At 41.1% G+C, this 27,814-nt stretch overlaps 1 protein-coding gene across 5 annotated transcripts; it reads right to left on the bottom strand.

Moving 5' to 3' along the window:
- Positions 1-12,364: 12,364 nt before the first annotated feature.
- FIGNL1 (fidgetin like 1) lies at positions 12,365-22,055 on the bottom strand. 5 transcript variants are annotated; one of them, XM_082473261.1, is made up of 4 exons: positions 20,841-20,924; positions 18,954-19,033; positions 18,078-18,246; positions 12,365-16,703 (listed from the first exon to the last, which is right to left on the bottom strand). In XM_082473261.1, exons 3-4 carry the CDS (start codon positions 18,234-18,236, stop codon positions 16,203-16,205), a joined length of 660 nt encoding a protein of 219 aa, XP_082329387.1. In that variant the 5' UTR covers positions 18,237-18,246; positions 18,954-19,033; positions 20,841-20,924; the 3' UTR covers positions 12,365-16,202. The 5 variants fall into 5 exon arrangements, with proteins under 5 accessions (XP_082329387.1, XP_082329386.1, XP_082329383.1 ...); XM_082473260.1 differs by lacking the exon at positions 20,841-20,924 and adding an exon at positions 21,373-22,055 and having other exon boundaries at positions 12,365-18,246; XM_082473257.1 differs by having other exon boundaries at positions 12,365-18,246.
- Positions 22,056-27,814: the final 5,759 nt, after the last annotated feature.

Below are 27,814 nucleotides of genomic sequence, written 5' to 3' on the forward strand. Positions count from 1 at the left end.
TACTGTTAGAAAATAGCACTCAGCATCACCAATTACATAACTTCCTCTGTTGCACGAAGCAAAGCTTCTTAAACTATGAACGGGTCTAGGGTGGGGCCCGGGGGATGCTCGGCTGTGGTCCATGGAAACATATCCCATTCTCCACTGACTCAGGGGCTGGAGAAACGAAATCTGGGGGTCTCTTGTTGTTACTGAGCCAAGGGGGTCACTGCCCGATGCACACAGAAGCCAGAACTGTGGCACCAGCTCTTGAGGAGAGAAAGAGCTTTACTTCAAGGTCAACTGGCAAGAAGACAAAGCTCAAATGTGTGTCCTTGATCTGGGTCACACCTGTATGAGTTAGGGAAGGAGGGTTGGTGTGCAGAAGCACTGTGAGGGGTGGGGCAGGTTGCAGTGGGAGGGCTTTGGAAGTGGCCGTTTAAGGTAAGGTGTGTGAAGGGGCTTCAGCACCAGATCTCCTGGACAGCAGACCCTTCACTTCTGAAAGGGCTCTGGTGTCCAGGTTCTGGTCATGTCCTGGTTCTTTGGTCCCTGCGGGGAGAAACTTTGGCTCTGGGTGTTATTTGAGGTCAAAATTTCCTCTCTGTTCATGTTTTGGCTGCATGACTTGTGGTTTTTGTTCTGTTGTCTCTAAAAAACAACTCAATATCATGTTAGAAACAGGATAGGACCAGTTTGGGGCTGGTTCTGCAGTTGCATTGTTAAGGTTGTCACCTCCTATTTCTCCTATTTCTCCTAAGCCCATATAGTTTTCTGCTGTTCTTATAAGAATTTTCTCAACATTTAACAATCTTGTCCTAGACAACAGGCCAACATCAGGGGCTGAGTTGAGTAAAGCTTGGTTCATCCATTCAGTGGAATACTATGCAACCCTGAAGAACTTGTAGGAATAGAGAGGTCCACTTACAGTGTACTGTTAAGGTTTATGCTAATTGTGCCTGCAGTACAATTCTAGCTATATAAAAATTAATTATACTGTGTGCATCATGGAAAGAATGACCAAAACATTTGGGGTTGTGGAATTGTGTATGTTTTGTTTCCCTTTACATTCTGTACTTTTCAAATTTTCTTCAGTGAGCGTATATTATAATAATTTGTTATATGCATTAAAATGTTTCTAAAAATTAAGATTGCTCTAATGGTCTGAAGTGGCAGAATCTGTGGTAGGAATTCCAGCTGGGAATTTATCACTGGGATCCATACAGAAAACTTTAACTCTAGTCTCAAGATGAGATATTTGCAAAGGTAAATTTTCTGAATTGCAGTTGCTTGTTTTAAAAAGACATTAAAAGCTCCTTATGTGAGATAGCCTCATCCATCAGAGGGCAGACAGCAGAAGCAAGAAAAACTACAATCCTGCAGCCTGTGGAACGAAAACCACATTCACAGAAAGACAGACAAAATGAAAAGGCAGAGGACTATGTACCAGACGAAGGAACAAGATAAAACACCAGAAAAACAACTAAATGAAGTGGAGATAGGCAACCTTCCAGAAAAAGAATTCAGAATAATGATAGTGAAGATGATCCAGGACCTTGGAAAAAGAATGGAGGCAAAGATTGAGAAGATGCAAGAAATGTTTAACAAAGACCTAGATGAATTAAAGAACAAACAAACAGAGATGAACAATACAATAACTGAAATGAAAAATACACTAGAAGGAATCAATAGCAGAATAACTGAGGCAGAAGAACGGATAAGTGACCTGGAAGACAGAATGGTGGAAATCACTGACATGGAACAGAATAAAGAAAAAAGAAAGAAAAGAAATGAAGACAGCCTAAGAGACCACTGGGACAACATTAAACACACCAACATGCACATTATGGGGTCCCAGAAGGAGAAGAGAGAGAGAAAGGACCTGAGAAAATATTTGAAGAGATTATAGTCAAAAACTTCCCTAACATGGGAAAGGAAATAGCCACCCAAGTCCAGGAAGCACAGAGTCCCAGGCAGGATACACCCAAGGAGAAACATGCCGAGACACATAGTAATCAAACTGACAAAAATTAAAAACAACGAAAAATTATTAAAAGCAACAAAAATTATTAAAAGCAAAAGGAAAAATGACAAATAACATACAAGGGAACTCCCATAAGGTTAACAGCTGATTTCTCAGCAGAAACTCTACAAGCCAGAAGGGAGTGGCATGATATATTTAAAGTAATGAAAGGCAAGAACCTACAACCAAGATTACTCTACCCGGCAAGGATCTCATTCAGATTCGATGGAGAAATCAAAAGCTTTACAGACAAGCAAAAGCTAAGAGAATTCAGCACCACCAAACCAGCTCTACAACAAATGCTAGAGGAACTTCTCTAAGTGGGAAACCCAAGAGAAGAAAAGGACCTACAAAAACAAACCCAAAACAATTAAGAAAATTGTAACAGGAACATACATATCAACAATTACCTTAAATGTGAATGGATTAAATGCTCCAACCAAAACACACAGGCTCGCTGAATGGATATGTACACTGTCTACAAGAGACCCACTTCAGACCTAGGGACACATACAGACTGAAAGTTAGGGGATAAAAAAAGGTACTCCATGCAAATGGAAATCAAAAGAAAGCTGGAGTAACAATACTTGTATCAGATAAAGTATACTTTAAAATACAGAATGTTACAAGAGACAAGGAAGGACACTACATAATGATCAAGGGATCAATCCAAGAAGAAGATATAACAATTATAAATATATATGCATCTAACATAGGAAGCACTTCAATACATAAGGCAAATGCTAACAGCTATAAAAGGGAAATCGACAGTAACACAATCATAGTGGGGGACTTTAACACCTCACTTACACCAATGGACAGATCATCCAGACAGAAAATTAATAAGGAAACAAAAGCTTTAAATGACGCAATAGACCAGATACATTTAATTGATATTTACAGGACATTCCATATGAAAACAACAGATTACACTTTCTTCTCAAATGCACATGGAACATTCTTCAGGATAGATTACATCTTGGGTCACAAGTCTAGCCTCGGTAAATTTAAGAAAACTGAAATCATATCAAGCATCTTTTCTGACCACAACGTTATGAGATTAGAAATAAATTACAGTGAATAAAACGTAAAAAACACAAACACATGGAGGCTAAACAATACATTACTAAATAACTAAGAAGTCACTGAAGAAATCAAAGAGGGAATCAAAAAATACCTAGAGACAAATGACAATGAAAACATGATAATCCAAAACTTATGGGATACAGCAAAAGCAGTTCTAAGAGGGAAGTTTATAGCAATACAATCCTACCTCAAGAAACAAGAAAAATCTCAAATAAAAAATCTAACCTTACACCTAAAGGAACTAGAGAAAGAAGAACAAACAAAACTCAAAGTTAGTAGAAGGAAAGAAATCATAAAGATCAGAGCCGAAATAAATGAAATAGAAACAAAGAAAACAATAGCAAAGATCAATAAAACTAAAAGCTGGTTCATTGAGAAGATAAACATAATTGATAAACCATTAGCCAGACTCATCAAGAAAAAGAGGGAGAGGACTCAAATCAATAAAATTAGAAATGAAAAAGGAGAAGTTAACAACAGACACTGCAGAAATACAAAGCATCCTAAGAGACTACTACAAGCAACCCTATGCCAATAAAATGGACAACCTGGAAGAAATGGACAAATTCTTAGAAAGGTATAACCTTCCAAGACTGAACCAGGAAGAAATAGAAAATATGAACAGACTAATCACAAGTAATGAAATTGAAACTGTGATTAAAAATCTTCCAACAAGGGCTTCCCTGGTGGCACAGTGGTTAAGAATCCACCTGCCAATGCAGGGGACGTGGGTTGGAGCCCTGGTCCCGGAAGATCCCACATGCCATGGAGCAACTAAGCCCATGAGCCACAACTACTGAGCCCATGTGCCTAGAGCCCGTGCTCCTCAACAAGAGAAACCACTGCAATGAGAAGCCCGTGCACTGCAGAGAAGAGTAGCCCCCACTCCACACAACTAGAGAAAGCCTGCGTGCAGCAATGAAGACACAACACAGCCAAAAATAAAATAAATAAAATAAATTAAAAATGGATTTCTATTAAAAAATATCTTCCAACAAAAAAAGTCCAGGACCAGATGGCTTCACAGGTGAATTCTATCAAACATATGGAGAAGAGCTAACACCCATCCCTCTCAAACTCTTCCAAAAAATTGCAGTGGACGGAACACTCCCAAACTCAATCTATGAGGCCACCATCACCCAGATACCAAAACCAGACAAAGATACTACAAAAAAAGAATATTACAGACCAATATCACTGATGAATATAGATGCAAAAATCCTCAACAAAATACTAGCAAACAGAATCCAACAACACATTAATAGGATCATATACCATGATCAAGTGGGATTTATCCCAGGGATGCAAGGATTCTTCAATATATGCAAATCAATCAATGTGATACACCATATTAACAAATTGAAGAATAAAAACCATGTGACCATCTCAATAGATGCAGAAAAAGCTTTTACAAAATTCAACACCCATTTATGATAAAAACTCTCCAGAAAGTGAGCATAGAGGGAAACTCCCTCAACATAATAAAGGCCATATACAACAAACCCACAGCAAACATCATTCTCAATGGTGAAAAACTGAAAGTGTTTCCTCTAAGATCAGGCACAAGACAAGGATGTCCACTCTCACCACTCTTATGCAACATAGTTTTAGACATCCTAGCCACAGCAATCAAAAAAGAAAAAGAAATAAAAGGAATCCAAATTGGAAAAGTAGTAAAACTGTCACTGTTTGCAGATGACATGATACTATACATAGATAATCCTAAAGATGCCACCAGAAAACTACTAGAACTAATCAGTGAATCTGGTAAAGTTGCAGGATACAAAATTAATGCACAGAAATCTCTTGCATTCCTATACACTAAAAACAAAAGATCAGAAAGAGAAATTAAGGAAATAATCCCATTCACCATTGCAACAAAAAGAATAAAATACCTAGGAATAAACCTACCAAAGGAGGTAAAAGACCTGTACTCAAAAAACTATAAGACACTGATGAAAGAAATCAAAGATAACACAAACAAATGGAGAGATATACCATGTTCATGGATTGGAAGAATCAATATTGTGAAAATGACTATACTACCCAAAGCAATCTACAGATTCAATGCAATCCCTATTAAATTACTAATGGCATTTTTTACAGAACTAGAACAAAAAAATCTTAAAATCTGTATGGAGACAGAAAAGATCCCCAACAGCCAAAGCAATCTTGAGGGAAAAAAACAGAGCTGGAGGAAGCAGACTCCCTGACTTCAGACTATACTACAAAGCTACAGTAATCAAGGCAATATGGTACTGGCACAAAAACAGAAATATAGATCAATGGAACAAGATAGAAAGCCCAGAGATAAACCCATGCACCTATGGTCAACTAATCTAGGACAAAGGAGGCAACGATATACAATGGAGAAAAGACAGTCTCTTCAATAAGTGGTGCTGGGAAAACTGGACAGCTACATGTAAGAGAATGAAATTAGAACACTCCCTAACACCATACACAAAAATAAACTCAAAATGGATTAAAGACCTAAATGTAAGGCCAGACACTATAAAACTCTTAGAGGAAAACTTAGGCAGAACACTCTATGACATAAATCACAGCAAGATCCTTTTTGACTCACCTCCTAGAGAAACGGCAATAAAAACAAAAATAAACAAATGGGACCTAATGAAACTTAAAAGCTTTTGCACAGCAAAGGAAACCATAAACAAGATGAAAAGACAACCCTCAGAATGGGAGAAAATATTTGCAAATGAAGCAACTGACAAAGGATTAATCTCCAAAATTTACAAGCAGCTCATGAAGCTCAATATCAAAAAAACAACCAACCCAATCCAAAAATAGGCAGAAGACCTAAATAGACATTTTTCCAAAGAAGATATACAGATAGCCAGCAAACACATGAAAGAATGCTCAACATCACTAATCATTAGAGAAATGAAAATCAAAACTACAATGAGGCATCCCCTCACACCAGTTAGAATGGGCATCATCAGAAAATCTACAAACAACAAATGCTGGAGAGGGTGTGGAGAAAAGGGAACACTCTTGCACTGTTGGTGGGAATGTAAATTGATACAGCCACTATGAAGAACAGTATGGAGGTTCCTTAAAAAACTAAAAATAGAATTACCATATGACCCGGCAATCCCATTACTGGGCATATACCCAGAGAAAACCATAATTCCAAAAGACACATGCACCCCAATGTTCATTGCAGCACTATTTACAATAGCCAGGTCATGGATACAACCTAAATGCCTATCGACAGACAAATGGATAAAGAAGATGTGGTACATATATACAATGGAATATTACTCAGCCATAAAAAGGAACGAAATTGGGTCATTTGTAGAGATTTGGATGGACCTAGAGACTGCCATACAGAGTGAAGTTAAGTCAGAAAGAGAAAAACAAATATCGTATATTAATACATATATGTGGAATCTAGAGAAATGGTACAGATGAACCAGTTTGCAAGGCAGAAATAGAGACACAGATGTAGAGAATAAACGTATGGACACCAAGGGGGGAAAGCGGCGGGGGGTGGTGGTGGTGTGATGAATTGGGAGATTGGGATTGCCATATATACACTAATATGTATAAAATATATAACTAATAAGAGCCTGCTGTATAAAAATAAATAAAATTCCAAAAAAAAGCTCCTTATGTATCCAAATATTAATCAGAAAGCTTAAATTAATACTTGAAGAAAAAATAAAGAATGGGGAAAAATGGAAGAAAGAAAAGAAAAAAATGTTTTAATGTCTATTGAGCACGTCTCTGATTATCCTTATGAAAAATAAAACATAAAACATCAAGAAGAGACAAGGAAAGCAAATATTCTTAAATCTCAGTACCTAGAATTTTATATTCTTGAGTTTTATGCTTGAAAGACTCAATTTCAGTCGTTTCACTTTTTGACCCTGGACCTGTACATACTTTTATGGTTTCCTTAGAAAATGTGTTGGGCTTTTTTCTCAGGCAAAATTCAGCTTTGTCTTTTTAATATACTTTCTCCTGTTTCAAGTTGATAACTAAACTTAGAGGAGTTCATTTATCTTAAGTGGATAACACTACTTACAGAATTTTATCAGGGAATTTGTTTCTTTGTCTTTAAAAAGAAGTCTTATTTTCTCTAGGACATGATAAAATGTGTACTATTTATTACATAAATTAGCAAATTTAATATAATAAAGGAAATACTATACTGAATTCCCCATTTCTTAGGATAAATATCTATGAATTGATTTCTCAACTTAGGTAGAATTTTAGGAGAGTCTGGAATCGTAAAAGTTTACTTAGACTTTTAGGTCCCCTTCTTAATATATCTGTTGTGTTGGCTGCAAGAAAGACAAGCCTTGCTCATGACTTAATCACACTGCTCAATAAACCAAGAGTTACCGAATTGGAAGGTATCACAGCCTTTTGTGTTGGGCTCATCCCCATTTGCCCTTTTGTCTGGTAGTGATGACAGGCAGCTCTTTCTGTCCAATTCACTAACCTAAATTTTGCTGAATGAAAATACCTTAGAATCCAGAGAGACTCACTTGATCCGAAGGGCATTTGTGAACTTCGTTCAGTGGTGAGCCTAGGTAATGTGTGACACAAAAAGATACATAATAGATCATGTAGTGGAGTTGAGTCAGAAAGAGCCTTTGAAATTAGTTATACAGTAGGATTAAGTTTCTCCAAAATACTAAAATGGCTTAGGGAAAACAAATTTTTTTCAGTTCTGTGTACAATTGCAGGCTGGATATTGTGTGCATTTTCCACTCTAATTTAGGCCAGTTGAGAGGAATAAATAATGAAGTACTGACATATTTATTTTGCATCTACTAAGCTTATCCACTAAAATAGATTTATCTGCACCATTTCCCTTAAATTGCAATCATGCCCTAGTTTTACAGCAATTTTCTATATTTTGTGAAATTATGTCTCAAAATTTCATACATTCAGGTTGCCACGTCCCATGGGGTCAGAAGCATATTTATGGCCATGCCGTTTCTTCCAGATGTGAGGACCCAACATTATCTGCACCCCAAACTCTGATAAAATAGAATTTATCCACTTCTGTGGTCATTGTTGTGATGTTATGTATGTGTGTTACTTGCTCAAAGATTCCTTTGTATAATGGGTTTCTGAGCATTCAGTTTCTTAAAATGCAGATGAAATCTGTATTTGTCTCACAGCTACTTTTTAAAGCAATTTTGATGGTTTTGCTCAGTTTGGAGTTGGAATGACTATTTGCTACAAATTCTGATTCTGAGAGGTTTACTTCTAAATACAATCATATGTATGTGGAAAATGGGGAGACTTCCACCTTGGTTTTTAAAGATTTATTTTCTGTTTGGTCATCATCTTTTCAGCCTCATTTTCCATATGAAATGCATAATATTTTGTAAAGGAATTTATAATAGGGTTTTCAGTTCTCACCCCTTGCCTCTTCCTTACTAGCAAACTTAATGGCTCCTCTAATTAAAAAAAAAAAAAAACTTTAATTATTCAACAAAGCCATGTTCAATACCTTAAAAATACTACTTCACTGGGTTTTTTAAAATTACATAAAGAATACATTATTGTTGTCAGATGTGGAAATTGGCCACCTCCTGCAACCCTCACTCCAAGAGGTAAGCAGTCTTCATGGTCACTGCATACCCTTCTGGAGCATTTTTGCATTCCCTTGCTTACTCGGAGACACATGAATTACCGTGCAACTTGCTCGTTTCAATGAACAATGGAGCCTGGCGTTCTCTCCCCATCAGTGTATATGCAGACATCTACTTGATTCTTAAAAAACATTACTAAAACCCCGTGGACCAGATTAACGATTCTCCATTGATAGATGTCTGCACTAGTTTTCACATATTAAAATGTTTCCATGAACGTATTTATGTAATACGTACCTAGCAGTGGAGGCATTTCTTGGCAGCTGTGATCAGACTGCCTTCCTGCAAGTCTGGACTCACCTCTACTCTCCCCCAGCAGTGTGCGCAGTGCCTGCTCTCCAAAGCTTTACCAGCGCGGAGCACCATGGATATTTCACATTGTTGCTGGTGCTTTAATCATTTGTAGTCGTTAATTGTTTGTTTTGATGCTTTTGGCTCCACGTATAAAGGTTCATGAATGGTGTGAAAGGTAGGAAACTTTTATTAACATAAAATATTTTTCCTCACCAAGTTTACTGCTTTTGACCCCGATTCCTCTCTCCTTGGGAATAAGGGTACCGCTCCTGCTGGCCTCAGCACTTTCCTGCTTGCATCTCTCTCCATCCCTTTATTGTCACCGTTCCTGTTTATAAAGATAATATCATTGAACTTTGCCTTTTTCACCTAATCTATGAGGCTTTGTTTATTAATCAAGTTCTTCCCATTTATTTTGAACCTCAAGTGTTTAATCTTTTTTCTGACATCTTACTTAAAATGTTCTGTTATTAAGCTTTTATTCTTTTTTTTCTTCATCCTTTTTTAAAAAGTCTTTTTTTCTCTTTCAGTGGATTGATCAGGTTTTCCTTGCTTTTATTTCTCTCTGGTGATTTGGAGGTTTTACATCTCATTTCTTATCTTTGTCCTATTTCTTACTATCATTTTCACTTACATTTTAGACAGATGTATTTAAAATATATATACAAACATATACACACATATATCATATATATATATATTGTTTTTACCTTAATTTAAATGGGATATATATTTAAATATGCATATATATTCATATATTACATATTTAGTTAGATGTTTAATCAGTGCTGATTGAATAATAATTTGCCATTTACTCTAAAGGAGTGATTTAATATGAAACATTCATCAATATTCAGTCATCTACTCCAAGTATTAAAGAGAACATAAGAACATGATACAAGAAGTTAAATGCAATATTAAATACACACTACTCTGTGAGTTCCGAACTTCAATATCAACAATTTTAGAGACATTTTTAAATGAAAATTTATGTCAATAAAAGCATTATTGTTTTTAAGCATTTCTATTTTTATACACCTTCTCTTTTTTACAGTAAGTACTTCTAAATTACTTATAGATAAAATCACTTAATTTTTCCTCTGACAGTGATTTTAGATGACAGAATGAGCCCGGGCTGCAACAAAATGCCTGACAATGACGCCTGGGAGAGTTTAAAGATCATTGTCACATGTGCTGCAGCACTGAGGTAACGTGATGAGGAGCTATTTGCCCAGAAGCCGACATTGTATGAAGTTCACCAATTCCTGAAGCCAGATTCTTAACGTTAGCTTTAATGGTATAGAAATTATTTCCTACAAGGCTGACTAACACAACAATGTAAAGCAATTATACTCCAATAAAGATGTTAAAAAAAAAAAAAAAGGCTGACTGCATATATACAACACAGGGTTTAAGAGAACTACTTACCTTAATTACAAATATGGGGCTGAATATACCATCTCTGGACCTGCCCTGTCCAGTGTGGCGGCCACCGCTCACATGTGACCGTCTAGTATTTGGATGTGGTCACCTAGATCGAGACATGATGTGAATGAAAAATACTCACTGATTTCAAAGACTCAGTACAAGAAAAAGAAAGTAAAATATATCATGAATAATTCTTACATTGATTGCATGTTGGAATGACAATAATTAGATATTAATTTCACCTGGTTCTTTTTCTTTTTTTTAACCGTTGTTACTGGAAAATTTTAAATTATATATGTGGTTCTCATTATATACATATATTGAACAGCTCTGTTTTAGATGTCCTGCACCCATGCAACAGATGAAAGGCTGGGAAAAGTGTGATTACCAAGGAAAAACTGTTCCCATGAGCTGCTGACATAGGGATTGCAGGAAGAGCATCAATTCTTGGTAGGGCTCCTGGCTCATTTACAGTAGGCGCTTTACAATCCCACGTGTTGCTTTACTGAATCGTGTCTGCTCTGTCTGGAATTGGTGGGTTGGTTATCAGTTTCTTAAAACACCAATAATTCTGCTTTGGCAACATCTGTGATTGTTTCAGGCCTGTTTAGTTTACTTTCATCCCAAGGATTTCAGCAGGGGTTCTCTGAAAACACAGGAAACAGTTTCCTCTCTTTAATGACACAAATGTCTACTGACATGATTTTCCTAGCAAAGCTGGAGCTGCCTTTATTCAGTCTATTAGCTTAGGTCCCAAATTCATCATGTGGCCCAGGAATGGGACCAGTGGCTGAGCTTCTGACTCTGGATTCATTTTGGTTTTGCACTATGTTAATCCTATTTTTTTTTTTTTTAATTGAAGTATAGTTGATTTACAATGTTGTTTATAGCACAGTGATTCATATATATATGAATATATATGAGTCTTTTCCCTTATAGGTTATTACAAAATATTGAGTATAGTTCCCTCTGCTATACAGTAGGTCCTTGTTGTTTATCTGTTTTATATATTGTAGTATGTATCTGTTAATCCCATACTCCTAATGTATCCCTCCTCCCTCTTCCCCTTTGGTACCATAAGTTTGTTTTCTATGTCTGTGAGTCTGTTTCTCTTTTGTAAATAAGTTCATTTGTACCACTTATTTTAGATTCCACATATAAGTGATATCATATATGTCTTTTTCTGACTTACTTCACTTAGTATGATAATCTCTAGTCCATCCATGTTGATGCAAATGGCATTACTTCATTCTCTTTTTATAGCTGAGTAATATTCCATTGTATACATGTAGCACATCTTCTTTATCCATTCCTCTGTTGATGGACATTAGGTTGCTTCCATGTCTTGGCTATTGTAAATAGTGCTGCTATGAACATAGGAGTGCATGTATCTTTTCAAATTAGAGTTTTTGTCTTTTCTGGATATACGCCCTGGAGTGGGATTCCTGGATCGTATGGTAGCTCTATTTTTAAAGATACCTCCATACTGTCCTCCATAGTGGCTGCACCAATTTACATTCCCACCAACAGTGTAGGAGGGTTCCTTTCTCTCCACACCCTCACCAGCATTTATTATTTGTAGACTTTGGGATGATGGCCATTCTAACTGGTGTGATACTGCACTGCAGTTTTCATTTGCATTTCTCTAATAATTAGCGATGTTGAGCATTTTTTCATGTGCCTGTCAGCCATCTGCAAGTCTTCTTTGGAGAAATGTCTATTTAGAGCTTCTATTTTTTGATTGGGTTGTTTTGTGGGGTTTTTTGATATTGAGCTGCCTGAGCTGTTTGTGTATTTCGGAAGTTAAACCCTTGTTGGTCGCATCATTTGCAAGTATTTTCTCCCAGTCTGTAGGTTGTCTTTTCGTTTTGTTTATGGTTTCCTTTGCTGTGCAAAAGCTTGTAAGTTTGATTAGGTCCCATTTGTTTATTTTTGTTTTTATTTCTATTGCCTTGGGAGACTGACCTAAGAAAACCTTTGTACGACTTATGTCAGAGAATGTTTTGCCTATGTTCTCTTCTCGGAGTTTTATGGTGTCATGTCTTTTTTTTTTTTTTTTTAAACAGGATGTGTGGTGTGATCCTTTTTTGGCTTTTTTTTTTAAACTAATTTATTTATTTATTTATTTATGGCTGTGTTGGGTCCTTGTTTCTGTGCAAGGGCTTTCTCTGGTTGTGGCAAGCGGGGGCCACTCTTCATCACAGATGCGCGGGCCTCTCACCATCGCGGCCTCTCTTGTTGCAGAGCACAGGCTCCAGACGCGCAGGCTCAGTAGTTGTGGCTCACGGGCCTAGTTGCTCCACGGCATGTGGGATCTTCCCAGACCAGGGCTCAAACCCGTGTCCCCTGCATTGGCAGGTGGACTCTTAACCACTGTGCCACCAGGGAAGCCTGGTGTCATGTCTTAATGTTTAAGACTTTAATCATTAATTTTGAGTTTACTTTTGTATATGGTGTGAGGAAATGTTCTAATTTCATTCTTTTACATGTAGCTGTTCAGTCTTCCCAGCACCACCTGCTGAAGAGACTATCTTTTTTCCATTTTATATCCTTGCCTCCTTTGTCAAAAATTAATTGACCATAGATGTGTGGGTTTCTTTCTGGGCTCTCTATTCTGTTCCATTGATCTATGTGTCTGTTTTTGTGCCAGTACCACGCTGGATTAAGGTAGAATTAAGAATAATAAGCTGGAATAGACAATCACATGAAACAGTTGAAAAGAAAATGATTCTTCAAAGCAATGAAGGCAGAATCGAGCTGGATGGACAGAGGAGGGTGCACAGTTGTTGAGCAGTCAGGCTTTTCAAACCTGCATTTTACTGTGTCATTCTCATTCTCCAACAAGATAGGTAGAGACTACTCCAATTTCATAACTGAGACCGAACAAAGAGGTAAGCTACAGTCCCAAATAGGAAATGACAGAGTCAGAGTCTAACATGTCCATTTAGTGCCAAAGTCCATGCCCTTCACCCGGATTCCACCCTAACAACTTGTCGAGGTAGAGGCAGACTTGATATTTTGGAATTGAGAAAATGAATTAGAATTTCAAAAGAATGGCAAATACCATAAATTGGAATAGAATTTCCCAAAGAATACACATCAAAAGAACCAGAAACTATAATTAGATGTATAACAAAAACATTTAAAAAGTCCTGACATTAAAAATTCAGATAAATTTCTGTATTCCTACCAACATTTTTAAGCATTAATATATAAACGTTACATGTGTTGGTAAAATGTGTGTGTGTATTTCTACAAAGGAAGTGTATCTTTCAATGACATAAAAAAACAACAAAACAAACAAACAAAATCAGGTAAATGTTCTCTTCTCAAAAACAATGGCTAAAGACAGTGCAGCACAAAACACTTGGGAGGAAAGAATTCAACCCAAAATTATCATATTCAATCAAGAGAATATTCATAATGTAGAAATAGAAAGAAATCTCAAGTCTAAGTTTCAGGAAATTTCCTACCCAAATGCCTCAGAAACATACTGTAAATCACAAAATGCTGAGAGAAAGGATGCTTCTAATGTGGTATAACATAGAAAAAACTGCCAAGTGATTCCCTATCTCCTATTTTCTCTCCAGCTTTAAAATATCCTACTTGCTTATTCCTTGCAGGTTTAGAGTCTCACTTGAACAGAGAAGACGTTAATTCAGGAGGAGCCATTTCACAATCTAACAGGGACATGGCTCTGTCCAAGATAAGCTGGGCCAATGAGATTTTTTTTCTCTTGGACAAAATCTAAAAGAAGTACAGCTGATTCACTTTGCTGTACAGTATAAACTAACACAATATTGTAAAGCAACTATACTCCAATAAAAATTTTTTTTAAAAAAGAAAAAAAGAAGTTCTACAGAGGGACGTGGCCCCATGGTTGGTGATCAATGGAGTTGAAAAGTCAGAACTGGTAGAAGTTGCTGTCGAGAAAAAACTGATAATAACCATTAAGACCAAGTTACAAAGTTAAATAAAACACTAACACCTCCTGGGCAATTGATCATAAATCTAAATAACTACAGTAATTGTAAGATCCAAGTGGGTGGAAGTGGTCTGTAAAGAAGATAGCCATGAATATGGTGAAATGCCTTAAGATTTTAAAAGATACAACAAAAGATTAAGAGATTTAACATCCAAATTCTGATAAAAGACAATTACATATTTCAAAAGGAAAAACTAATAGTTGGAGAAATAAAGCTTTTAAAAGAGCATAAAAATAGCAGATCAAGAATAAAAATTAAAACAATATATAAATTGCCTAAATTCATCTACTACAAGTTTCAAATTCCGTTTCTTAAGTTGAATTGTTCTCAAAACATTAGAACTTGAACGTAATCTCCATGAGACCAAGGACTTTTGTCTGTTGTTCACTGGTCTACTTTCAGTGCCTGGAACACTGCCTGGCGTCTAATAAATATTTTTTGAATGGATGGATGGGTGCAAAACCTGCGTACTGTCCAATTGGCAGCTGGACAGTGTCCATGACCACCAGGTTCAGGTAAACAGGCACTTTGACTCAGTGCAGATAGGAATTCTACACAAGCACCACTGTTCCAGAAGACAATTTAGAACACGTGCCAAAAGCATTAAAAATTGTTAATCCAAGAATTTTACTCAAGAAATGTATGTTTTTTAAAAAGATAACTAAGGCATTTAACATATTTTATTTAGAATATACAAAAGGTGAACCTAAGGAACTGCCCTGAATGCCCTGTAACACAGGGCTGACTAAATTATAGGCCCCCTCATATCATGGAGTCCCAGGCACTCACGCACAGGAAGATGCAGAAGTACGTCAATGTGGAAGATGATGATGAGGGACTTTAAACAGCTGCAAACGAGAAGGCATAGCGCAACCCCACTCCTGTATAAAACATCTGGAAGAAGTGACGCTGAAATGTTAACACTGTGTTCCTCAAAGTGGTAGCGTAACTGACTTTTATTTTCTTCTTTTTGTTCACCTCTATTTTCCAATGTTTCTACATAGAACATGCACTATTTAGAGAACAAAACAGTCCGTTCTAAAAATCTGAAAACATTTATTTTTGAAAGAGACCAACCCTACAGGTTGTAAAGTAGTGCCAAATAAAATACTACTTTCAAACATCACCTACCCCCTGGAGAAACACAACATTCTTCCCCTGTCAGTTCTGTGGACCTGTCTCTGATGTTAGATTACACTTTGCTATTTCTGAACATGTTTTGATTAATTAGCCTTGGGTAGGGAAGAAAACCATAAGCAGTTACAAGCCAGAACAAAGTAAAAACTGGCACTTTCACTTTAGCTTTGGTTGAGATTTTAAATCTATTAAACAACAGTAAGCAACACTCGGTTTCAAATGTAAACCACTATACTAGCCAATACTAAGAATTATGTGATCCTCAGAAGAAACTTTCAATAAAAGATGCATGTAAGTCAGATACATCCTCATATACAAATCAGATTTTAAGTTTCAATTTGAGTTCACTGTTCATCGTATACATCTTGAAAAGACCTCTTAGGAACAAAACAAAAAAAGTGCATTCCCATTTTGCATGAATAGGCTTACGTATCAGGTGGAAACTGGAAGGAAAACTGAGCTTATATTAACATAGTCTAAGTCAATCAATTGTAAAAGTTGAGCTATTGTTATTCTATTTTATTTGAGGTACAGAATTCAGAATATACATTGATGTACACTTAATCAATCTCCTATGCTAAAAAAATGGGAAGACTGGGCTACAAAGATGCCATCTTTTAATTTCAAGCGTCCCATTTACTTTCCACAACCGAAAGTCCTGTTCCAGTTTTCATAAAGCTCTAAATCTTCTGGAGACACACTAGGTCGCACAGTTCTGAAGGCATCTTCAAAGTCACTGTAAGCTATTGGTCGAACCTGATCCGGCGTTACCGTGGCAATGTCGGCAGCCTGTAAACTGCGAATAGGACCCAGAGACGCCTCCCTGCAGAGCTGCGTCATGTCAGCCCCCGAGAACCCACCAGAGTGCTGCACCACCAGGTCGACCTCCTCCTCACTGAGGCAGCAGTGCTCCTCGGACATCAGATTAATGACTATCTGTTTCCTGGCTGAAGCCTCTGGGAGGGGAATATACAGCCTTTTCACCAACCTTCTCCGGGCAGCCTCGTCAATCTCCTGTGGCCGATTGGTTGCTCCTACCACTAGAATACGATCTTCAGAAGACGTGGCTGCTCCATCCAACTGAACTAGGAATTCGGTTTTTATCCTTCTAGAAGATTCATGCTCACCATCTCCCCGCTGAGATAATAGGGAATCAATTTCATCAATAAATATCACCGCTGGTTGCTGACATCGTGCAACAGCAAACAGTGCACGGACCATTTTCTCCCCCTCGCCCACCCACTTAGAAGTCAAGGAGGAAGCAGAGATACTAAAGAATGTTGCCCCAGACTGACTAGCGATGCACTTGCCAATCAGAGTTTTACCAGTCCCAGGAGGACCAAAGAGCAGAATTCCTTTAGGGGGTCCTCGTAAGCCAGTGAAGATGTCTGGCCGCATCATGGGCCACACAACTATCTCCTTTATTGTGGTTTTGGCAAATTCCACTCCTGCGATATCTTCCCAATTCACTGGCGGTCCCTGATCCATAATCTCATGCATAATAAGTTCAATCATTTTGGGCTCCAAGTTCTTCAGACGCTCATCCACGGGATGTGCTGGGTCTGCAGCTCCTGCGCCATGAGGCTTATACTGTGTCCCCCCGCCCTGACCTCCCCCATCTTGCTTAGGTACGGGGGGAACAAACTTTCCAAATATCCCTCGGGATCTACTAGCTCCCAGAGACTTTTTGACACCACCATGTGAAGACCCTGATGCACGCTGGGGCTGGTGGTACTTTTTCTGCTGATCTACCCATAGCTGTTCTTTTGCAGTTTTAAAAGTAGGCAGGCTGCTCTCCTCTCTTTGGCCATTATCTTCTGTTTTACTAAAAGCCTTATTCATTACTGGAGTGGAAAGTGCATCAATGATGCCAGAACCATAAAAAGCTTTCATTTCCCGTGGATTTTCAAAGCCAGAAGGAAAACAAGACTGATTAGATGAGAACACATTTAGTCCTATGTTGGCTTTCGGGAAGTTGTAATTTTCCTTTTTGACATTTCCAAATAATGGTGTGGCATGGAATTTTGCAGTGGCTGACTCACCGAAAGGTCCTGAGACTGTAGGACACGTCTTAGTGGTGTCAGTGACCAGAGGTGGCTGGGCATTCTGAGGGCACTTCAAAGAAGGACTGCCCTCTGGGAAGTCTTTGGTCCTATCGGCACCACAGGCTGAGTTAGTTAATGGGTCACTCTCCCCAGAACCACCACAAACACTAAATTTAGGAAGATCAAAGACAGTGGCCACTTTATGGATGACTACTGACTCATCAACAGATGCCAACAGAGAGTCTCTGGATTTTCTGCCAGCGTGCATCATCTCCTGAACATTACTCATTTTGAACACATTATTTATTGACAATCCAGACTTCCACTTGTCACTGTCAGTTTGCCGAGATCTTGCTAGAGTTAAAATGTTTTCTGCATAGTTATTCAAGCCAGTTTCAACACTGTCAGAATCAATAACTGCAGAATATTTCTCTGCATATGTTCTGAACAGTCTGGCAGCACACACCTGGGAGATCTCAGAGTTTGCCCACGCATACTGAATGCGGAGAATCTGTGCTCGGTACGCGTCTGCCTTCTCTCCTGATGTACACGTGCCAGATGTAATTGCAAAGTAATTCTTCTGCCATTCACTCAAGTGTACAGACCTGGAGCTAGAGACCTGCATTTTAGAGGTTCTATAACAAACGACAAAGATGAAAAAGATTCAGTATCCAGAAGGAAACAAAGACATAATACTTTAAACATACTTTTAAAATCTCTGCCTATCTGAAGGAAGGTACACTGGACTTTTCATTTATAAGGTAAATTTATAAGGAAAGACCGTTTATAGGGGAGCATCTAGTTAACCATAGCTTTCAGGAATTCAAGATATAAAAGATTAAAGACCTGACTTAATAATGCTCTAGGGACTTCCCTGGTGGTGCAGTGGTTAAGAATCTGCCTGCCAATGCAGGGGACACGGGTTCAATCCCTGGTCCAGGAATATCCCACATGCCGTGGAGCAACTAAGCCCGTGTGCCCAACTACTGAGCCTGTGCTCTAGAGCCCGCGAGCCACAACTACTGAGCCCGGGTGCTGCAACTACTGAAGCCCATACTCCGCAATAAGACAAGCCACCACAATGAGAAGCCCGCACACCGCAACGAAGAGTAGCCCCTGCTTGTCGCAACTAGAGAAAGCCTGTGTGCAGCAACGAAGACCCAACGTAGCCAAAAAATAATAATAATAATAATGCTCTATTATGGGTTAAACTGTTTTAGTTATATAATAATTTTCCCTGTGATTAGGGAAAGGTTTAGATGGAGAGGATTTAAAATTAATCAGCAAACAAAAGGCAACATGGAAGACCAAGGGATCTAGAGACAAGCAAAGCAAAACAAACCAAGCCAAGCCCCGTCCCTAGGAAAATTAGATGAATGATCTCATGCAAGCCTCTTCACATTGCTGGGCCTTCAGTTTTATCTGTAAAATGAGATAAATCGTTATGAGAATCAAGTCAAATAATGAACATGAAAATACCTAAAAATTACTATTATCATCTCGATTGCACAAATGTAGAAACTGAGGCAGACGGAGTTCAGAAGCTTGGTTGAGGTCACACAGCCAGTGAGCAATGGTGCCAGAATACGCACACGAGCAGTTTCACTGCATGTAGTGTGCACTTCACCACATAAATGCCCCTTCATACTGCCACCAAACGTCACTGCAGCATGGCTCACAAATACGACAATAGTATTTAGTCATATACTAAATGTTTTCAAGGATTTGTAAATGAGCACTTAAAACAGGATGCCTCAGAATCTATCACAATTTCCCAATTTCACAGGAAGCATTAAAAAGTGAAGGTCGTGATAAATGAAATAGGAGAACAAGTGTATTATTAAAGTGGTTTATTTTAGATTTTTTTCTTCATGTTAGTTTTATAAGCCTCCTTACATTAAGTTAAAATGATTTTAACAGGACTGTAGATGGATGTATCATGTTGACAGATGTGTAGAATTTACCTGCCAATCCAGAAGAAAAATTTGTAAGAAAATTTTGAAGCTTCCTAAGGGTACTGAAGTAAAGTAAAAACCAAGAACTCGTGTATGCTAAAATTTACCTTTCAACTTACCTATAAATATAACTTAATAATCAGCAGTTCTTTTGGTGCAAGACCCATGCTTAATACAGCTTTGTTTCTCCCATAAACCCCACAAAGAATCTGTCACATTGTAGGTAGGTGTTCATAAATCTTTGTAATTATTTTTGAAAACAATATACTTAAGGCCTAGTGAGATCCTAATTTGCTTAAAGCCATGAAGTCAAAACTAGAACTGACATCTCCTGACAAACAATTCATCCCTCTTTCCACTATTCCAGTTTACCCTATTTTAATCTTTTACGCAACAGCAGAAATGAGAAATTGCAAATGAGGTAACTTGGAAACCATTTATCACCAACTTTCCCGTTACTATGGACATCCTGTTCCTCTCCACGGCTTCATCCCATTTTATCATCCGCAAAACTGGGATTCCTACAAAGGCTCAGACAGAGTTCTTGTCACTGTTCCCCAAATACCCTGCTCTTTCCTTTCCACCCTCTCCTATTTGCTCAACATTCGCCTCCCAAGTCTTACTTCGTCCTTTCAGCGCAATCATTTCCCCAAGAACTATGGACACAGGTAACCAAGGACGGCTTGGCCACGCCCGTCAGCGGCACAGCCTGGCCCCGAGTACCACTTCCTAGGTCTGTATCACTAAGGTTACTCGGCGGCAGCGATGCACGAGCTGCATTCCCATCTCCTGGGGTTTTCCCTGCCTGCTGTAGGACGTGGCGTTCGTCCAGACAGTACATGTTCCCCGCCACACCGACTGTCCCCCCGCACCCGGAGCGGGGCGTCCCCGGGGACAGCTGTCACCGCGCTGACGGGGCTGGGAACCTTGCGGCGCTCACGGGGCAGGACGGCCCACCGCCCGCCGGCCGGGACCCCGGGTGCAGCCCCTCCCCTCCGGCCTGGCTCCCGGCCCAGGGCTCGCCCGGCCGCCCCCCGCGGAACCTCCGCGAGCGCGGCGCCCGCCCGCCGGGACGCCCCTCCCCACAGGCCGCCTCCGAACCCCAGGCCGCCGGGAGCGCGCCCGCTGCGAGAACACATTCCCGGGCCGGTCTGCCCGTTCGCCCGCCAGCGAAGCCCCTCAGCCCTGCGGCCCCGCGCCCCTCCCGGGCCTCAGCTCCCCTCGCCGCCCCCCTGCCCGCCGCCCCCCTGCCCGCCGCCCCCCTGCCCGCCTACCTACGGCTTCCGAAAAGCGCGCGGACCGCGTGCGCCTGCGCGCTGCTGCCGGCTCGGCCCCGCTGTGCGTGCGTGCGCGCATTCATACGTCTGTGCGAGCGTGAGCGTGCGGCGGGGCGGGGGAGCGCGGCGGGGCGTGAGCGCACGGTGGGCGGGGCGCAGGGGCGGGGCAGCACTGCTCCCCCGGGAGGGGTCCGAGCCCCAGCCACGCCCCAGCCACGCCCCAGCCACGCCCCAGCCGCGGCTCCGCGGCCAAGCGCCCCTACCGGCGCGTACGTAGGTGCGCGGTTGTCCCTCGGGAGGGGCTCCTCCCCGCCACACACATTTTTAGACCGAATCGGGGAATTGGAATCTGCATCTCGGTTCGCGCCCTCGCCCGGCCGGCGCGTCCCTTTTCTCCCTGCTGCCCTGGGGACACGGTCCTGGAAGACCGGGAAGCGCGCCCTTCTTCCAGCGGACTGTGTCCTGGGGCAGGACGAGGAACGGAGTAGCCCTCACAGCGGCCTACGGGTCGTTCGTGTCACCGCGTCACCTGGGAATTGTGGAGGTCTGATGGCGTGACCTGAGGGGTTCCCGAAGGACCGTCTTCCCACCTTGTCACCCTGCCGTCTTCCTCCCCGGCTGGTCGCTTCCGTGTCCCAAGGGCGCCCCCAGCAGCCCAGGGAACCAGCTCACACAACCCTGTTTAAAGCGAGAAGGAGGGGCCGGACTGGGGAAGAACCTTTCCCCTGAGTAATTCTGTCTGGGAAAAGCAGGAGCCATTCCTCGGAAAGCCCCAGTGCCTTCTCCTCTCCTTGGCTCCCGGGTCCTGTGGGTACCCCTTCCCCGGAAAGTGAGTGGCACCGGGCATGGAGAAGATGACTGTCCAGGAGCAATTAACAGCACATGACATTGAAATGCAAGACCTAAGAAGTGTGAGGCAAAACATTTCTTAAGACCTTTCTTTTAAGATTTTTAAAAATGGGCACAAACTAAAGGGAATGATTGGACAATACCTTTTTAAAAATAGACAAGGGAAAATGACAGCTTACAATTCATCTCTTGGCTTAGATAGTAATAAAAGACTTTTTTATTCTAATTCTTCATAATTTATTAACTAATTTGCTAATTATTATAATTACCCAGAATAAAAATAAGTGGAAATGAAAATGAAAACCATTATCTCAAGACCAACTCAGTCGTATGCTTGCTAGCTATTTTTTTTACTTGTATGTTTAGAAATCACCATATAAATATTCTTTGGGTAATTAGCAATTTTTGGGTTTTTTGTCACCAAAATTTTAGTGATAGCATTTTGGAGAATTCATGTAGACCACCGTTTTATCCTCCTAAGAGTATTGTTCACATACTGAAGTAAATTTATTGTTGCCAGTATTAAAATTTTTCCAACAAGTGACACTAGCGTTGCCACTTTACTTTTGTGTGTTTGATAGAAAAGCATTTCCCAATCCGGCAGTTTTTTCTTCCTGCGCAGCTGGCAAAATCTAACTCAATTCCGTACCCTCTCTAAGCTTCAACTTCCTCCTCATCTATAAAACAGGAATAAGCATCTCTAACTCAGGATGCTATCGTAAGAGTTATGATTAATATGAGATCTAATGATTAAATTATCAAAGCAGGAGCTGGCACATGGCAGACATTCAACAGAAGCTGTGATGCTATATTTATTGCTACTATTAATGCTATTTGCTATCGTCAAACCCTTAAGCCATAGCAAGACTTTTTCTTCTTTTACAAACGGGATATTTTAGAATAATGTTATAATACTTTAGCATAATTTGTAGGAGTTTAGCACTTGAGCTATGCAGGTCTTAAACTTTCCTTCTGAGACCATAGGTTGTTTTGTTTTGTTTTCTCCTGGGGAGAAATTGTTGAACCTGCAAGGGAAGAAGTTTTCACTTACAGCAAACAGAGTGCCAGTTCTTCACGCAAGGGATTCTGGGAGCTGGCTGCTCATTTCCATATTCATGAATATTATAAACATGGTCTCCAACAAATGCCAATGCACACCTCAGTGATCTCATTTGTTTTTGAGCAGAGGGAGACTATGGCCCCAAATAATGTGCATCCCCGTGTACAAGGAGAGTCACTTTAATTTTAAAAGAAGTGTGTTTGTAGGTCCAAGGAGGTGGATGGGGTAGAGGGGATGTGGAAGCAGACAGGACAAGAGTAAATTCCTTCTTGGTGGGACTCCTGAGTGTGGCTAGACTCTGACTGATGTCCAGCCTTTCAGCTCCCTCACTCAGCATTAAGGAAGAAGGCAGAATGAGGATGGAGGACCGAGGGGATGGGTTCCTGCCTCCATCAGAGGAGTAAGGGGTGTGTGGACCTGGAGTGACTGAGATGTGCAATGCCAGCAAAAGGTTTTCCCTGACTGCACTGAATGACCCGTGAGGGCTCTGATGGGGCCCCTGGCATCACCATCATAAACAGAGCTGGTGAGCGGGGAGATGGGCCTCCCCTGAAACGGGGCGGGCAGAGCGGGGAAGGAACCATCTGCTTCAGTTGTTTTCCTCCAGAGCGTCACTGCCAACCTGAGTCCGTACTTCTGGTGCTTCCGGTTTAATACCATATGTTGTGAGTTGAATCGTATCCCCCCAAGAAGCACCGCCCAAGTGTCGGGCGTTGTTATCGCCAGGCGAGCCCTTTGCTCAACACGGGTTGCCCAGATTAGAGCTTGTCACTGAAAAATAACCCATGCTGATGGTGGTGTTTCTACTTTGTAATTTAGCCAGATTCTCTTATTTTCATAGACTGTTGGAATCTCAGATACAGAAGAGAGCTTAATGGTCATGTACTGTAGTTTTCAGTCCCTTGGAGATGTTTCCTGCACCATTTCTCAACCGTTGACTTTCCTGTCACCAATGAACACTCACAGTGGTGGAGAATTTACTGCCCTGTAAGAAAACACATTCTATTTGACGACTGGCTGATTTTCACGTTGGAAAAATCTGTCTCCCTCTGTGTCACTTGCTCTTTGGAGTCACAAAGACCCTTCATGTCAGAGTGAGTGTAAAATTTGAAGACAGCTACCAAGTAAGGCCTCTCTGTGTCTTTCCCAGTAGACATCCTTCGTTTTAACCCTCCTCATGTGACTTGGTTCCTCTGTGACACCTGGGGATATTGCCATCTCTTACCTCTGGCGGTGTCTGGATTTGACTTCAACATTCTGGACGTTTTTGGATCCATCCAATTTGCATCTCTGCCTGTATCACACTCAACCTTCTCTAAAGTGGTAGTTCCAAATTTATCCAGTTTATGCAAGCAAATTACTCTCACTGCTTTCTTATTAATTTTTTCTATTACTTATTACAAGTATAGGTGATGGCAAATGACACAGAGATACCAAAGAAATAGATTTCAATATCAAATGCAGTAAAAAAAAAAAAAAAAAAAAAGCAAAAAAAGATTTGATATTTGGAGATTTACATGATTCAGAGAAGCAATAAAACAATCCTTAGCTCAAAAAGCCATCTCTTGGCTCTTTCCATTGGTGGCAATTTCCATTCCTTTCCTCAAAAACAGGCTTTCTGAATAAAAGATCAGCAATATTTCTTGCTAATTTGCTGCGTCTGTTGGACTCCCAGGTTAAGGGTCACAGGTGTGAAGTCGATGGATGATTGATACCTGCTTCCTCTGGGGACTTCCTCTGTTTCCCCTGTGATGATCAAGGGGCCACCCAGTGACAAACTGCCTCTCCTTTTTAAAATTTATTATTTTTTAATTTAATTTTTATTTTATATTGAGGTATAGTTGACTTACAATGTTGTGTTACTTTCAGGTGTACAGCACAGGGATTCAGTTATATTAAGTTATATTCTTTTTCAGATTCTTTTCCCATATAGGTTATTACAGAGTATTGAATAGAGTTCCTGGTGCTATACCGTTGGTGCTTGTTGGTTATCTACTTTATCTATAGTAGTGTGTGTATGTTAATCCCAAACTCGTAATTTATCCCTCCCCCCACTTTTACCCTTTGTTAACCACAAGTTTGTTTTGGAAGTCTGTGAGTCTGTTTCTGTTTTGTAAATAAGTTCATTTGTATCATCTTTCTAGATTCCACATATAAGTGATATCATATGATATTTGTCTTTTTCGGTCTGACTTACTTCACTCGGTATGATGATCTCTAGGTCCATCCATGTTGCTGCAAATGGCATTATTTCTTTCTTTTTTATGGCTGAGTAATATTCCTGCTTCTCCGTTTTATCTGGGCTGTTCTACAGGTTCCTCTTGTGACTGGCATGGAGTCAGCTGAATGAGAGTCTCTGGTTTCAGGAAGTTTGGCTGTTTGCTGCATGTTAGGGAGGAGGCATATGATTCCAGGAGATCCCTTAGGTCTGATACTATAAGAACTATGTATTTGGTCTGTGTCCTGGTTCCTGACACAGAGCTCCTAAATCCCTTGGGATCTGTGGGTAACAGGAACCTCTTTTGTTCTAAGGAGGCTACTCTTGGCAGGTCCCTAGAGAGGGTAAGGATGGAGGTGGTCACCATGGTGAGAGGGTTGGAACATTTAGCCCCTCCCACTCCCAACCTCGGAGCAGGGGAGAGGGGCCAGAGACTGAGTGAGTCACAATAGCCAATGATTTAATCAACCAGTGATTTACTGGAACCCCCATAAACATCCTTAATCGACAGGGTTTGGAGCACAGATTGGTGAGCACATCAGGCTGCTTGGAGAGTGGTGCCCTCTGGGAAGGCATGGGAGCTCCGCACCCCCTCCCCCTGCCCTGCCCTATGCCTCTCTTCTCTCTGGCTGTTCCTGAGTTGTATCCTTCATAATAAACTGGTAAACATAAGCAAAGTGACTTCCTGAGTTCTGTGATCTGTTCTGGCCAATTGTAGACCCTGATGAGGGCATGATGGGAAGCCCCAGTCTATAGCGGGTCAGTCAGGGTCCCGGGCTTGTGGTGAGGTGAGAGTGTCTTGTGGGACCAAGCCTTTAACCTGTGCAGTAGGACACTCACTCCAGGCAGGTGCTGTCAGACAGATGGAGAAGTGATGTTAGAAAAGACTCCATGTTTTTGGTGCCAGGAGGGAAAACCCTTTCATCTGGTGTCAGAAGTGTCATAAGTAAAAACTGTTTTCTTGGTATCAAGAGGTGAGTTGTGTCCAGATTGATCTGGGATTTTCCCAGCACTAACTGGAGGTGCCCGTTATCGGGAGATGCTGTCTGGTTCCAGTACCAGCGGCGGTCTGTGTGCTACATCGTGACGCTAGATTGAATACAGGTTTAGACGAAGGCGCTGTACAGATGGATTAGGCTGCATAATCCAGACCGTCAAAAACTTCCCCCCATTGGGCGATTTGGGGGTTGTCTGGTTAGGGTCAGGGCCCAGGACTCTACCCTGGGAGGCGAAGGCGGGCTTCTCCCAGAAGGGAGTGAATGTCCTCACTGCCAGTTATCCTGAGAAAAGGCTCATCCCAGGGAGCAGACAGCCCGCTTGACAGCAGAGGGGGGTGGGGAAGGGTGCCGCATTCCAGTCCTCATGTGGACAAGTCACTAGGCCTCTTGATGTCTCAGTTTCCTCATCTGTAAAATGGGAATAATAGTTGAGGACCTTAAAATAAGTATTAAATAAGTTAATATTACAAATATTTACAACGGTACCTGGCATAGAACACATGGCATGAGGATGTGTGTTAAGTAAACTGGGGGGAAGTATGTCCTCCTGTTTCTAGGCTGGGTGGTTTGGGGTCTGATCGCTATGTTATGGAGATGCCTAGAGAGGTCTGGAGGTGGGGTGAATTGTCACGAGTTACCTAGAAATGAGCCAGAGGTCGGGCAAGCTTCTATCCCTGCTGGGTCTACACCGGAGCTGATGTCTGAGAATCCCCGACGAAATGATCCAGCCCGTTCAGAGGGGGGGCTCTTCATCACTCAGCTAACTTCCTGCCGCCTGTCTGTACACATCTCCCAGCAGCACACCTACTGTCATCTGCCGCCTGGTCTCCTGCCTCGAACTAAATCTCGCTCGCCTTTCCAAAGTGCACTTGTGGATGGGCTGGGTGGAGCTGCTCCCACAAGGCTGAGGGCCGCGCTGGTGACTCTGTGGCCCCATCTGGGGGCCCTGCTGCAATCTCAACTCAAGAGCACACTCAAGTGCAGGCAACCTCACTGTAGAATGCAGGCACCTCAGCCCCGACGCAGGGGTCTGATCGCTCGGCCTTCTACAGCTGCTAATGCGGTGGGTCCAGTGGGTCCCAGTGGCCCGTCCCACATCCCTGCACCGTGCTGGAGGTCAGGTCTGCTCCACTGATGGGTAGAGAACAAACCACCTGACCAAAGGAGATGGGGACCACATGGCATCTGACATATTTCCAGATTTCCGAAAAACAGATCATTACATCACATAGATAACAGAGGTCTTTGAAATTCAAATATCCATATAAATAATCCAAGGACCCATTCTGAGAGTGCTTTTGATAATTCTGTAGTCTCCAAATGACAAGAACTAGTCCTGGGATTAAAATACACGTTTCTAAGAACAAAAATGATTTCAAATAAAGATTGGTTGTTTGGATAAAAACTGCAACTGCTTGGTATTTATGTGTAAAGAGCGTCTTCAGGTGTTTATTAGTCATGATACCACAGGACAGGTGGACTGATCAGATGAAGAAACCAAGGCTCCACAAGTCTTTCCCATCACGCCAGCAGAACTTGGTCTCTGGCTATGTCTTGGTTCTGAATTCATTTCTTTAGAAGTTGGAGTCATCTCCATATAAAACTTGTGTGTCGTTATTGCAACAAGAAGAGTGCCTGACATATACTAGGCACTCCATAAACATTTGTTGACTAAATGAATACTGTTTAAAAATATCCAAGAGGGCTTCCCTGGTGGCACAGTGGTTGAGAATCTGCCTGCCAATGCAGCGGACACGGGTTCGAGCCCTGGTCTGGGAAGATCCCACATGCCGCGGAGCAACTAGGCCCGTGAGCCACAACTACTGAGCCTGCGTGTCTGGAGCCT

This window comes from Balaenoptera physalus (genome assembly GCF_965194825.1).
Source record: "Balaenoptera physalus genome assembly, chromosome: 8".
Lineage (NCBI taxonomy): Eukaryota > Metazoa > Chordata > Mammalia > Artiodactyla > Balaenopteridae > Balaenoptera > Balaenoptera physalus.